The 13,212-nt window shown below is 54.5% G+C and overlaps 2 protein-coding genes across 5 annotated transcripts; one reads left to right on the top strand and one right to left on the bottom strand.

Moving 5' to 3' along the window:
* The first annotated feature begins 601 nt into the window (after positions 1 to 601).
* Positions 602 to 4,737, top strand: Spata2l (spermatogenesis associated 2 like). 3 transcript variants are annotated; one of them, XM_075977578.1, is made up of 3 exons: positions 602 to 716; positions 1,081 to 1,384; positions 2,793 to 4,737. In XM_075977578.1, the coding sequence occupies exons 2-3, from the start codon at positions 1,082 to 1,084 to the stop codon at positions 3,768 to 3,770; spliced, it is 1,281 nt and encodes a 426-aa protein (XP_075833693.1). In that variant the 5' UTR covers positions 602 to 716; position 1,081; the 3' UTR covers positions 3,771 to 4,737. The 3 variants fall into 3 exon arrangements, with proteins under 3 accessions (XP_075833693.1, XP_075833695.1, XP_075833694.1); XM_075977580.1 differs by having other exon boundaries at positions 645 to 752; XM_075977579.1 differs by having other exon boundaries at positions 660 to 981.
* Positions 4,736 to 12,414, bottom strand: Cdk10 (cyclin dependent kinase 10). 2 transcript variants are annotated; one of them, XM_075977582.1, is made up of 13 exons: positions 12,320 to 12,414; positions 10,448 to 10,520; positions 9,737 to 9,808; positions 9,213 to 9,315; positions 8,998 to 9,079; positions 8,248 to 8,315; positions 7,639 to 7,691; positions 7,370 to 7,439; positions 6,698 to 6,757; positions 6,332 to 6,455; positions 6,118 to 6,257; positions 5,661 to 5,713; positions 4,736 to 5,426 (listed from the first exon to the last, which is right to left on the bottom strand). In XM_075977582.1, exons 3-13 carry the CDS (start codon positions 9,753 to 9,755, stop codon positions 5,329 to 5,331), a joined length of 870 nt encoding a protein of 289 aa, XP_075833697.1. In that variant the 5' UTR covers positions 9,756 to 9,808; positions 10,448 to 10,520; positions 12,320 to 12,414; the 3' UTR covers positions 4,736 to 5,328. The 2 variants fall into 2 exon arrangements, with proteins under 2 accessions (XP_075833697.1, XP_075833696.1); XM_075977581.1 differs by having other exon boundaries at positions 12,282 to 12,406.
* Positions 12,415 to 13,212: the final 798 nt, after the last annotated feature.

The raw sequence follows: 13,212 nt of genomic DNA, 5'->3' as shown, positions 1-13,212 counted from the left end.
TGCAGGGTGTCTGAGAGCTCCCTACTTACGTTCATTTTCTAAGTCCTTCGAATCTGAGGAATTTTACAAAAAAGTAGACACCTTCCCCATGCTGGGTTCTATTTCATCAAACTTGGCCTAGGTTCGGTGACCTGGTGTATATATAATACAGGTCACTAAGATACACCCAGTGGAATCCACCTCACCCGGTTGAGGAGCAGGCTGGACTCCGGTTCCTCAAGCCAACCCGCAGAAATAGCCAAATACTGGCAAGGCGGGGCCTGACTTGGCTGGTGGATCATGGACCAAAGGAGCTCAAAGATATGTATTTAAGTGCAATTTAAAGCCGGGGGTGGTGGTGGACTGCTCAGTGGGTAAGAGCAACTTACCTGGCAGCTCACACCCGGCGTGTCGTAACCACCCCCCCCCCCCACACACTCCCCCGCCCGGAACTAGGTGATTAACGACCTCGGACTAGTAGAAAGACTAGGGACTTAGAGACTGAATTTCAAAGGACCTACCTCAAAAGGTGAGCGGCCAAGGCGGGCCACCCCTTTCTTCGGCCAGGCCACGCCCACACCGCCACCGGCCCACTTAACCAAAAGGGTGGCAACCGATCCCAGCCTCGCCCCCCGACGTCACGACCAAGGCCAAGGGGGCGGGCTCGACTCTCTGCCGAAGCGAGAGGCTAGACCCTGGCCCAAGTGGAGCTCTCTAGGACCGCTGGGGACTAGCAGGTAGCACCGCCGCCCGCGGGATCTACAGTATGGTCGGTCAGTGGGAAAGGGACTCTGGTGGCCAGAGGCTCAGCTGGCGGGAGCGGGTATCCTCTGGAGGAGGGTGCTGTTAACACGAGGGCGGCTCAGCAAGCTGGGCTGAAGGTCTCCTGGGGAGGGGAAGCTAGAGATGCCCTCGTCACCCAGCAGTCGGCATCCACGTCTCCTGGCCGAAAGGGACCATAGATTCCGAGACTCGCTAAGCTGGCAAGGGCTCTGTTTCCAGGTTGGATGGGGGCCCTGGGGTTGCTGGGTGCGGGCTCGGGAGTCGCATAGCTGAGGCGACATGGTATCTAGTTTGACACTTCGTCCCGCGCTCGGTCAGGATGGGCAGCAGCTCGCTGTCAGAGGACTATCGCCTGTGCCTGGAGCGCGAGCTGCGGCGGGGCCGCGCGGATGTCTGCGGCGACCCCTCGCTGCGCGCGGTGCTCTGGCAGATCCTGGTGGAGGACTTTGACCTGCACGGGGCGCTACAGGACGACGCGCTGGCGCTGTTCACTGACGGCCTGTGGGGCCGTGCTGACCTGGCACCTGCCCTACGCGATCTGGCCCGCGCCTTCGAACTCTTGGAGCTGGCTGCCGTGCACCTGTACCTGCTGCCCTGGAGAAAGGAGTTCACCACCATCAAGGTATGGTTTGGTGATGTTCCTCCACTCTCTTCCTTGTCCAGGCTGTTGGGGGGTGCAGGTCCTCTACAGGGGAAAGTTCCGTGCTGAGGGGCTGTGGGCATATTGGGATGCATGCCCACCAGGGAGTCATTCACCTAAAACTCGCATCGCTGTCCTCAAAGTAGCCTCACTGTCCTGGTTGCTATAGGAATTCTAGGCTAGCCGTGGGTGGGAGGGTGAAGGAGGCACTTCATGTCCTGTGGTCATCCTAACTCTTCAAGGATGTGGACTGATCTGTTCAGAGAACCTTGTTCCTGCCTGGGTCCAGGTTAGGTGACCAGGTCCAGGGCTGACCTGTTTCTTCAGTCAGCTGATGGACCACCAAGTGGGGGCAGGGCTGCTCTGAGCTAATTTTGAGTGGGAAGGCAATGACGTCAGTGAGCACGTGGGCGAGGTAAACCTCCACTGGTTGTCATGGCAGCGTCTCCCCCTCCACACAACTTTTTCTTCCTACCCCATCAGCTGCAGCTGGTGACAGGGTCACCTGAGATCTTGGAACTTTTCATTCATCCTTTCAGACTAGAGGCCCACCCACCAGTCCTTTGAGGACAAGGCAGAAGGAGCTTGGCCTTGAAAGAAGCTAGTTCTGGGATGGATGGAGCGGTGCGGGCTGAGTCTCCTCATCGTGGGGTTCTAGCTAAGTTACCTATTCCCACTATGCCCCTTTCCTTGTAAGAGGCCATGAGAACAGTCAAGGTGCAAAGCCCTGAGAAGGATGTGGCCAGTGCAACTTATGTTCCCCGACCTCTTCTTAAAGGGTCCATGCAGGGAAGTGCTCCAAGGTTGCCTAGAGCTGTAGACTTCCACATTGGGAAAAGACCCAAAGTTACCCTGATGCTTTGGTTTCACAGGAGCTTTGCTCTCGAAAGGACACTCCCATGTTAGCGTGGTCCTCTCCCCCTGCTGCACACCAGACTGGAAGACTACACAGCAAGGGAGTGAGAGAAAAAAACGCCTGGTCTGAGAGCGAGAGCTCTCCATGGTTCATAGCGGGGAGGCTGACAAAAATAAGGGTCAGAATAGAATTTAAGAGGCTACCTAACAACTGGGTGTGGCAGAACATTCCTGTAGGCTGAGGCAGCAGGATGGTAAGTTCAGGGTCTAGCTGGAGAGAGAGAGGGGGAGAGAGAGAGAGAGAGAGAGAGAGAGAGAGAGAGAGAGAGAGAGAGAGAGAGAGAGAGCGCTAAACAGCTAGGGATGTGGCTCCAGTGTCAAGTGTTTGCTTAGCATACACAAGGCTTTCGGTTCTCCCCTGCAGGGGGGTGGGGAGGTGTCCAAGCTCACTCCAGACAGATGAGAACATCTCTGGGGGTGAGCAAACTTCTGAAGGGGACCAAGGTCAAGGCAGTACCAAGCCCCTCCCTTACAGACCTTCTCAGGGGGCTATGTGCATGTGCTGAAGGGTGTACTCTCTGAGGAGCTCCTGACCCGAAGCTTCCAGAAGATGGGCTACGTGCGCAGGGACAACCACCGCCTAATGGTGACCACCCCACCCCCTGCCTGCCAGCTGGTTCAGGTGGCCCTAGGCTGCTTCGCTCTTCGGCTGGAGTGTGAGATCCTAAGTGAGGTGCTGACCCAGCTGGGCACAAGTGTGCTTCCGGCTGAGGAGCTGCTCCGAGCACGACGGGCTAGTGGGGATGTCGCCTCCTGTGTGGCCTGGCTGCAGCAGCGGCTGGCCCAGGATGAGGAGCCGCCACCCCTGCCTCCCAGGGGCACACCCGCGTCTTATGGGGCCCCAGTGGACCTGTATCAGGACCTGCAGGAGGACGAGAGCTCAGAAGCCAGTCTGTATGGTGAGCCCTCTCCGGGGCTGGACTCACCCCCTATGGAACTGGCATATAGGCCACCACTCTGGGAGCAGAGTGCCAAACTGTGGGGTTCTGGGGGCCAGCCCTGGGAGCCCCCAGCTGATGATCTGCATCGGGCCAGCAGCCCACCATATGGGGCCCTGGAAGAGGAGCTGGAGCCAGAACCCTCTGCTTTCTCCTTCCTCTCTCTGCGCCGTGAGCTGAGTCGCTCAGGGGACTTAGCTACCCCTGATGCCCCTGGGAGTCCTGGGCAGGCCAGCCCCCGACACAGGCAGGCAGAAGGAGCACCAGCCTCAGCCTATGGGCCTGCAGTTGAGCCTCTAAGCTACCAGGCGCACAGCTGCTTGAGCCCTGGTAACCTGCCCACCCTCTGCTGTGACACCTGCCGCCAGTTACACGCTACCCACTGCACGGCCCTATCAGCCTGCCGCCCAAGTCATTCACTGCGCATACTTCTCGGTGACAACCAGAGACGCCTGTGGCTGCAACGAGCACAGGTGGATACCCTGATCTATGACAGTCCTGCGGCCCATCCCTAGGCCCAGAAGGACCCCAAAACAAGAGTTTGGGGAGACAGTTTCCACGGTGCTTCTTTTGGGAAAGGGCCTAGGCCAGTGGCTGCCCTGGCCCTCCTATTCCCCAGGGGAGTTCAGTACCTACAGTTGGAATGTTCTTGCGTGGGGCTGTATCAGGCCCTTCACTGACATGCCCGCCCCGCATTTCAGTCCTGTCTACTGCAGGCCCTGAGCTGAATCAACAAGATCTTTCCCTCTTGTTCCTATCCTTATGCCCAGATGTGCTGGGTAGAGAAGTCCAGATTGTCCATGTTACAGTACCCAAACTCACTCCAAGAAGGACCCCACCCTGCTCTCTACCTGCTCCCTGTAGGCTATGGTTCAGGATATGTCCCTTTCTCCGTGTGCTGAGAAATCTTCACCCAGGGAGCCTGTAGACACGTAAGTTAGATTTGGGCCATGTGGGAGGTTCTGACAGGGCATAAGTCACTTAGCTGAGAGGCCCCCTGCTAACCCCTGCTGTTAGTAAGGAGCCTTGCAAAAAAACGGGCAACGGGAGAAGCTCTTACCCCCTCCCCCCATCCAGCAGAAATGGTTCTCAGCAATCAGCTGTCTACCAGCCAAAGACGGGGAGAACATTACAGGCCACCCGTTGGGCTACTGCCAAAAAGCATCTCACTGCCCCATGTAGCTCCTTGAAGGCACACAGATAACCAGGAAGAAAGAGTTACACCCTCTTTTCCCTTGGCGATAGCCCAGGGCCCCCCACTGGGGTCCCTATACCAATAACCCACAGGACAGTGATGATGAAGGGCTGGGCTTTCATCAACCCCGAGGAGGCCCGGGCACAGCATTGCTGCTCTGAACACCTCCTCTACTGGCACCCCTCGGCCATGGCTGTTCCTACTCCTCACTCCCAGCCCCTCAGAGGACACTGTCCATGCTGCATGGATCAAAACCCCAGAGTACATTAAAGGATTGTGAAACTGTCTATTGGAAAAGCTTTTTATCTCTCCACCCCTGGAAAAGGAGCCTGCCAGTTCTCTCTGTGGGCACATCCACCAACGGCTCTCCTTCTGACAGTCTAAAAAGAGTTCTATCGTGGCCCCAACCAATGCTTACTGCCTCCTTCCCACCTGAAGCCCCACCATCCCTGCCCAGGGTCACTATAGCCTGTCCTGGGCAGCTCCTAGTGACCAAGCAGGAACAGTATGGTCTCCTGGGCCTGCTCATTCCAGGCTAATGCCTCGCTCCAGTTCAGCACTATACTGATTTGGGCCTTTGGACCTCTCAGCTCTATCTAGCACTGCCTCCCCAGAAGCATGTCCTCACTGACAGACAAGGCTGCCAGGAGCTAACAGGACACCAGATGGTGCTACAGAGCCCAGTCTATGCTGGGTATCCCCACTAAGCAACATCCCAGTTCATAATCTACTTGTATCTGGGCAGGGAGGATAGCAGGGAGGAGTCAGCTGAAGAGAGGATGTTAGCGGGAGGGGACAAAGGCATCTTGGCCTGGAGGGCCCTCCCAGTCTGTTGCCTGATGATCCATGAGGATGTGTAGGGATGGCTGGACCCACCGTCAGGGCTTGCATCGTTTGCTCTGCCCCTCAGTGGCAGCTGGGGCAGCGCGCTTATTGCGGTGATGGGGGAAGGTGGGCATGAGTTCCGGCTCACAGGCTGCATGAGAAGGGATAGTTTCAGTGTTGGCTTAGAGAAGCGGTTCCTGGTGGAGCACGCTCCAAGTCTAGATGGGACTAACCTTCCATCTGCTTCCTTCCTTCTCCCCTGTGGAGTCTGTCCACATTCCACCCACACAAACCTGCATTGGGAACCCACCGAATATGGACAAACAGGGCTTTCTGTCTGTCAAGCCCCCAAAGAGGAGAACCCAAGGAGATCTGCAGAACTCACGTAAGGGCTTCTCTTTGAAGTAGGAGCTCTCCAGACAGTCCCCCGCGGTTGCCCTGAAGAATGACAGTGACTGTTGGCTTCAGGGAGGCCTATTTCACTCAAAACACAGCCAGGCTCAACAGCCCAATTCAACCTCCAACAAATGGGGGCTAGAGGCCTAGAAATGCCAGGCAGCTCAGAATGGCTCTAAGTCCTAAGTCACTCAAACTAGACACCCGGCACTTAGGGCACATCTACAGTCTGTGTTATGAGAAACCATCTTTAAGAGGTTTGTTGAATTGAGATGGCTCAGTGCTGGAGTGCTTGCCTAACATATGCAAGGCCATAGTTTCCCACGCCCCACACCATAAAACATAAATTAAGGATCTGGGTTTAAGGTATTCTTCCATCCTGAAGTCAGGGTCCTCTCCTCCTGAGGGGTATGGCCTATGGAGCTGCCTAGAGGAAGGGTCTGTACCTTTTCTTAGGATCGTACATGAAGAGGAAATTGAGCAGACGAAGTCCGGCCTCTGAGAGCCACGGGAACTTGTGCTTGAGATTGTTGTAGGGCTGTTTCCTCAAGCTGTATTGGCCAGCCAGCGGCAGCTTGGAGAAACCCTGTAAGAGGCAGGGGCTGGAGCTACAGCGCCACCAGGCAGAGATGGGAATTGAGAGTTGTCTGTAATACCCACCGGCCAGATATTCTCACTCGGTGTCCCCAGCAGCTGTACAATCAAGTCGATCTGGTGGATCTCAGAGGTGCCAGGGAGAAGGGGCTTATGGGCCAGCAGCTCTGCCAGGATGCAACCAACAGCCCTGCAGAAGCAGCCAATCTCTGCTTAGTCCCATGTCAACGTACTCATGAAGGAGGCATAAGGCTCTCCCACCAGGTCTGCCAACGCTGCCAGACGCCAGTGAGCACTCCAGCTATGCTCGCATGCTCCCCTTAGGTCCCAAGGTCAGGCTCACCACCACAGCACCAATCCTGCTCCCCCTGTCCCAGAGCTGACCTCCAGGGCCAGGTCACTTGAGGACCCAGGAGCAGAAACTACTCCTACCACATGTCAATGCTGGTGGTCTGGGTAGTCGTTCCAAGCAGCAGCTCTGGGGCTCGGTACCTGCAGACAAAGGCCCCATTTTATCTCTGGTCAGCGCTTCTCCTTCAGTCTGAGCTCCCTCAGGGTCCCCGGTGGCCTGAGTGATAGGGTCGCTACTCATAGCCTGGACTAACGGCTACCCTAAGCCGGAAAGCCCCCACGTCTATGTTACAAGAATCAAGAGACCATCAGCTTGTTTTCAGGCCAAAGCCAAAAGACATGCAGCTGAGGCCATGTAAGGGTCCTGATGAGAATGTGCGGGACGTCAATGCCCTGCCCTTTGCCACAGCCCCATTCTGCCCTAGAAACAACCACAGAAGCTACCCTTCCCTTCCTGAGACAGAGAGACAGAGCCAGACTGTCTGCAGCTGTTTTAGTGCAGGACAGCATTTCTTTCTTTGGGATTTTTGGTTGTCGTTTTTCGAGACAAGGTTTCTCTGTGTAGTCCTGGCTGTCCTGGAACTCACTCTGTAGACCAGGCTGGCCTCAACTCAGAGATGTGCCTGCCTCTGCCTCCCCAGTGCTGGGATTGAAAGTGTGTAAGGCCCTTTTGCAGCATCTGCCTCAACTACAAAGGGCCCCATGGAAGCCATACCCACTCCTACAGGCCATCACAGTTCAAAAGGAACTCACCAGAGGGTAACAACCTTGGGAGTCATCGGCTTTACTGGAACACCATAGGCCCGGGCCAGGCCAAAATCCGCTGCAGTAGGAGGAGAGGAGACAGAGTATCACTCAGTGAGGACAGACAAGTTGCTATCTGGAAACAGCTGAATTAAGATGGCCTGGGGCTAGGAAGACAGACATGCCATCTCTGGCTTCCACACTGACATCCCCTACCCCTACAGGCATGCTCAAAGAAACCCAGTCCCACATATGTGGGCTCGGCACCCAGCACCCACCTGTCTTTACACAGCCCTTATCTGTCATGAGCAAGTTGGACACCTTCAGGTCCCTGAGTAAGAGAGAAGGCATTAGTTTTCCAAGCCAAAGGGCAGCTATGCCATCACCACAGCCCGACACACTTTCCTGCCATTGAACGAGGTCTTCTAAGCTCGAGAGGGTGGGGAGTAGTAGGGGACTGGCTAGTGGGAGGCCAGCAACCTCAGTAACTGAGCAAGAAGTAGAGGCCAGGTCTCCATGCCTGCTGCCGCCTCGCCCATGGGCTGGCTCCATACAAATGGGCTCCGAGCCTCACAGTTCCCGCTGGTGACAGCCAGCTCCTGGCCTGAGACTCACTGTAGGTAGGTGCTCTCTCTGCTGACGGCTTCTGGCTGCTCTTCTCCTATCACCCACCCACCTTCTATTTCCCAGAGATATGAGGGCTGCTCGGACTTGTTTGATCCAAGATCCTTGCCCAGGATCAGTCAGAGAATTTCTACTGGGTGTTGGCTCCTCTCCTGAAGATATTCAGAATGAGGCACTGTGGGAAGCCAAAGCTATTCCTGGCCCTCTCCCTCCCACTCCTCAGACACCTCCAACACACCTTCCTCCTGGTTGTCCCTGCCCACCTGTGGATGATGAAGTTCCTATGCAGGTACTGAAGGCCACGGAGCACCTGGAGCACGATGCATTTAACCTAGGAGAGGTTCAGAAGCACAGGGTGGAGAGCTTTGAGACACTGCCTGGCAGTCACCAGCAGCCTGCCAGGAGTGTGGCTGTTGCTATGTCCTGCACAGCTAAGACAGTACCAGTACCGCAATGCACTTATTTGTTGTATATGTATGAGCATGTGACACGTGTGTTTGTGTACGTGTGGGTGTGTGCACCTGTGTGTGAACATAGGAGGTTGACGTCAGGTGTCTTAATCAATTGCTTTCTACCTTACATACTGAAGCAGCATCTCTTATTTGAACCTAGAGCTGGCCAAATTTAGCGAGTCTAGCTAGCCAGCTTGCCTGGAAATCCTGTCTCTACTACCTGCCTAATGCAGGGATTATAGGCAGGCTCCCATGCCCACCTACCATTTATTTATATGGGTGTTAGGGATCCGAACTCTGGTCCTCACACTTGTATGCACACAGGCACTTTTTTTCACCCTCTGAGCTATTTCTCCAGTCCCCTTTTCCTTTCCAGTAGCCTGACGTGTGGACTGAGAAGACCTGGGTCCCCAAGGTCCCACAGTACACCACAGGGAGTAATTCAACTCCTTAAGGCGCTAGATGCTGTGAAAAAGACAGCAGGCAACACCATCCGTGTCCAGCTGTCACATTCAATATGGCTACCCACCAAACGGCGAGCGAAGAACCTCCCTGACACACCTGGGCCTCGGAGAATGGTGTCGGCATATTTTCCAACAGACTGGCCAGATCTTGCTCACAGTAACCCATCACCAGGAAGATGCTAGAAGGAAGAGAGAAAAGACATGCCACCTTCTGTTTCCCCCCTAGTGGGTAAAGAGCTCTGTGCCTGCTGAAGAAAGGCCAACCCCATGAGAGGGACCCTTGGGGTAGGACAGCCTCAGGAAACCACACACCTCTCCAGGTGGTTGCCCACAACCACTTCCTTCAGCTCCACAATATTTGGATGACGGAGACGCAAGAGCAACGTGATCTCACGCAGGCTGCTGATGGGAATGCCTATAACCAAAGGGGCTCGGTGAACTCGACTCCACCACACCTGGGACCCCATAAACACTGTCCCCTCCAGTGGAAATTAGTGTTACCAACACCATCTTATTCCAGCATTCATGGATGCAAGGCCAGTGGGCAGGGGTACCGGTCTTGTGGAGGGTGACAGTGAACTCACCAAAGGACAGGGGCGAAAGGGCTTGGAGAGAATGTCCAAGTTTACAGTTAGCCAAAGTAGGGAAAGTCTGGCAGGGCTGAGGAGCTCAAGCCCCGGCTGTAGTGACAGGCAGGGCAGTGACAGCCCCTTAACTGCTCTGCACACACCCTCAGAAGAGTTCAGTCCTGAGAAATCACAGGTAACCAGGGCTTTCCTCCTCCCTCCTGTGGTAATGCCCCAGGCAGGGGCTTCTGCACCCCGCTCCTGGCTCACCATCCTTTTCTTTGTCCATCCGCACCTTCTTCAGGGCAACAATTTCATCTGTATGGGTATCCCGGGCCCGATCTGAAACAGAAGTACATGTGTAGTGGAGTCTACCTCAAACTCTCCCCCAGCCCACCCTGCCACGCGGGAGCCTCCTGGGCTTCTCTTCTCTGACAACAGAATGCCCAGCAACTCTCGGCCCTTCCTTCACCAAGATCTGAGCTTGGGGATCCTCACTGGTGCTGGGTGGGGGTGGGGAGGGGTTTCCAGTTTAGCTCTGAGCTGGAAGCTGGCCCCCAGCAATTCAGCTGGTAAGGAGCTCTCCTGGGGCTTCTCTTTCTCCCGCAGCCCACTGCTTTGTGTTCTCTTGTGCTAACTCTAAGAGCACTTCAAGTGCTCTAAGGGGAAACACTTACTGTATATGATAATGGCTTACAGAGTTTTGTTGACTTGTGCAACTTCCAAATGCTAGGCAAAACGACTCTCACACCCAGGGAGCCGCAAGGAGCTTTCAGAAACCGTGCATTTTATTGGCCGGTTATCCCCACTCCTCCCTCATGTTTGGATTGCTGACATTGACAACCTGATGCTTATGTTTATCCAGTCACGGTGGAAACCACACCGGGAATTCAAGTCTGGGAGCAAGCTTTGGAGCACAGAGTGTGAGCCGTCCCTTCCCAGCACAGCTGTGCCTACACACTCCTTGTCTTGACCACTCACACACAATGCCATAGGTGCCCTCGCCAATTCGGTTCAGCTTCTCAAATTCCTTAACGCTCCGGCATCTTCCCAGCTGAAAGACAGAGAAGTAGCCAGTGTGGGGCTCTGGAAGCTAAATAGCACAAGCAATGATGAATCTCCCCCATGCCTGACACTGACAGGCTTGCTTGCCTCTTGCTCATCAAAAAGAAAAGCGACCACATACTTGGAATTTCCTGATGAGCAGAGGGAAAGAATGACACTGGAACCACTTTGAAGTGCTGAAGGTGGCCTTAATGACTCCCTCCAACCCAGCGTTCCAGATGTCTGCTGTCGGGTAACAAATGGCCACAAGCCACGTATACAAACACCTCTGTGGAGAGGGAACCTGCCTCCAACACGCAGTCCCAACCTCCTTGTGAGGAAACCTATCCAGGGGTACTCATTTGTGAGGTCTGGGAAGGGACCTCCAGATCAGCAGAAGCTAGCTGACCTACTTCCTTTTGCAGGCTGGGATGAGGATGAGGATGGGGGTCAGGTGGAGCAACAAAACAATCTAGGTAGCCCACCCTATGAGAAGCAGCTGCCTCTAGAATTTTAGGGGTCAGAGAAATAGTTTGCTTGAGTCATGGTATTCTGGGGTCTTAGTAGGGATTCTGTAACCTAATACATCTTCACAGTGCATTGCCTTTGTAGGTGGAGTAAATATAAGCATTTCTTGGTTATAGACCTCATTAGTGTTAGGATTCTGTTATGCCAGTTCCCAGGTGGCTTTGACACACACACACACACACACACCCCAAGCTCTTCTCTCTCTATTGAGACAGGGTTTCTCTAATAACTCTGTAGACCAAGTTGGCCTCAAACTCACAGAGATCCGCCTGCCTCGGCCTCCCTAGTGCCGGGATTAAAGGTGTGCGCCCCCATGCCCGACCTGGCTTCCCTTCTCTTAACAGCCCTGACCTGGGTTTTGTTCACTTGTGATAGTTGATGCTTTTCCATGATCCACTCCTTAACCCGTCTCACAGTCCTCTCCCTAAGCTTACGCTTCCTGTCCACTCTGCATGTCCCTCCACCGGCGTGTAGCATGACATTCCTTGTCAACGCTGTCGAAATTCTGGCTACTTTCCTGGTCCAAACCAAATGTCAACCCTTCTATAAATCTCTTACTCTAATATTTTTTTTATCTTTGCTTGCTTTTGCGGTCTCACTTCCGTAGCCCAGGCTGCCCTCCAACTTGGGGTGATCATCCTGCCTCAGTCTCCTGAGTACTGGGATTACAAGTATAGGCCACCACGCATACTTGACATTTTTGTACAATTATTGTACACTATTGTGCATATTCTCCCCCTTTAGGAGATTTCGCAACCTCAGCTCCCAGCACAGTGCTCTGAAGCTCTTAGGCAGTGAACTTAAGCCTTGCAAACCACTGTTTGCTAAAACATAAGCGGGCTGCTGCAAACCTCTTCCTACCAACAGTCTATTTGAGCCCAAATCAGGGCTCCTAAGGTTCACCTTCCCCATCACACAAAAGAGACTATACCGAGTGTGGGTAAAGCAGACCGGTAAACAAGGTGACAACTCCCGGCTGCAGGTGCCACCGGAACGCCCCATTCTTCTCTCCGCAAAAACTCCACGCCCCACCCCGCCGCCTCACCCGAGTTCGCACTCCGTCGGATCCCACCCGCGTGCCCCGTCCCCAGCCGCTCGGCTGCGGATTTCTGCACACGCCTCAGCCAACTCTGGGACTGACATCCCTCCGATGCCGGAGCCTCAAACTTTAAGGCGACAGTGAGCCTCAGAGCGCTCCAGTCCGGCCCTGCCACAGCGCCGCCCGAGTGGCACCCCGTCGCACCCTGTGTTCTGGAGGCACGGTGAAGAAACCTTCCTTACGGATGCACTTCAGTCGGATCTGATCCGACTCTAGGTCCACCTCCGCCATGCAGAAAGAAGCCCGTGCCGCTCCACCGCCCACTTCCAGCGCGCAGGCGTAAACCGCCCATCGGCGCAGGCGCATAACGTACTTCCGGTTTGTTCTGGGCCCAGCACCTAAGCATTCCTAGAGGACGTCCAGTCTGGATCTGCTCATGGCAGAGGTTCCGCCCCCTTTGCAGCGTTAGGTGCAGACACGACCCCTTAAAGTTGCTCAAAGTACATCCCTAGTCAAGCTTGCAGAAGACTGGTTCTGATCAGCCGAAGAAAACGCTTTCCTTTCCTATTTCCCACTTAAGTGAGACCAGTTCCAGCAGATCAGCTATGCTTTCTGCTCTTCAAGGAGACCACTGCAAAAGAATTATGCTTTTTCACAGGGGTTAGGTACATTCCCCGAAAACTGGCTCTGTGGGAACCCATCTCTTCTTGAGGTCAACCTTGTCCCATCACTAGCCAAGGACAAGACAGATGAAGTCTTGCGCAGGAAGAGGCATATCATCCACAAGGAAATAAAGGGCTGCTTTCCTGTTCTTTCTACTCCACATTTGCCTTCCTGGTTGAGGAAGAGTTGCATGGTTTGGGAGACAGCTGGGAAGGAATAGCCATACTGGCCACTGGAGAGCAATGCCAGCCCAAGAGGTTCTGTGAGGCTGCTCAGCTCTGAACACCATTGTCTCTAACCCCTAATCTATCTTCGTATAGATTAGGAAAGCGAATGTTCCTGCTTCTCAGTACCCAGAGCCCAGGCCCATGTGGGCACAGTACTTAGGTCAATGCTGTAGTGTGTGTTTGGACGCAGGGCATATGCCTGTAATTCCTGTAATAGGAACACTCTGGAGGCTGAGGCCAGAAGA

This window comes from Microtus pennsylvanicus, chromosome 6, assembly GCF_037038515.1.
Source record: "Microtus pennsylvanicus isolate mMicPen1 chromosome 6, mMicPen1.hap1, whole genome shotgun sequence".
In the NCBI taxonomy this organism is placed as follows: domain Eukaryota; kingdom Metazoa; phylum Chordata; class Mammalia; order Rodentia; family Cricetidae; genus Microtus; species Microtus pennsylvanicus.
This window is presented reverse-complemented; position numbering and strand designations above follow the sequence as displayed.

Coding starts and splice junctions, on each gene's coding strand:
- Spata2l (XM_075977578.1), top strand. CDS start 1,082: ATGGGCAGCAGCTCGCTGTCAGAGGACTATCGCCTGTGCCTGGAGCGC. Junction 1,385..2,792: donor AGGAGTTCACCACCATCAAG/GTATGGTTTGGT, acceptor CCTCCCTTACAG/ACCTTCTCAGGGGGCTATGT.
- Cdk10 (XM_075977581.1), bottom strand. CDS start 12,368: ATGGCGGAGGTGGACCTAGAGTCGGATCAGATCCGACTGAAGTGCATC. Junction 10,521..12,281: donor CCGTGCCTCCAGAACACAGG/GTGCGACGGGGT, acceptor TCTGTCTTTCAG/CTGGGAAGATGCCGGAGCGT. Junction 5,714..6,117: donor ATGTACGATCCTAAGAAAAG/GTACAGACCCTT, acceptor GTCATTCTTCAG/GGCAACCGCGGGGGACTGTC.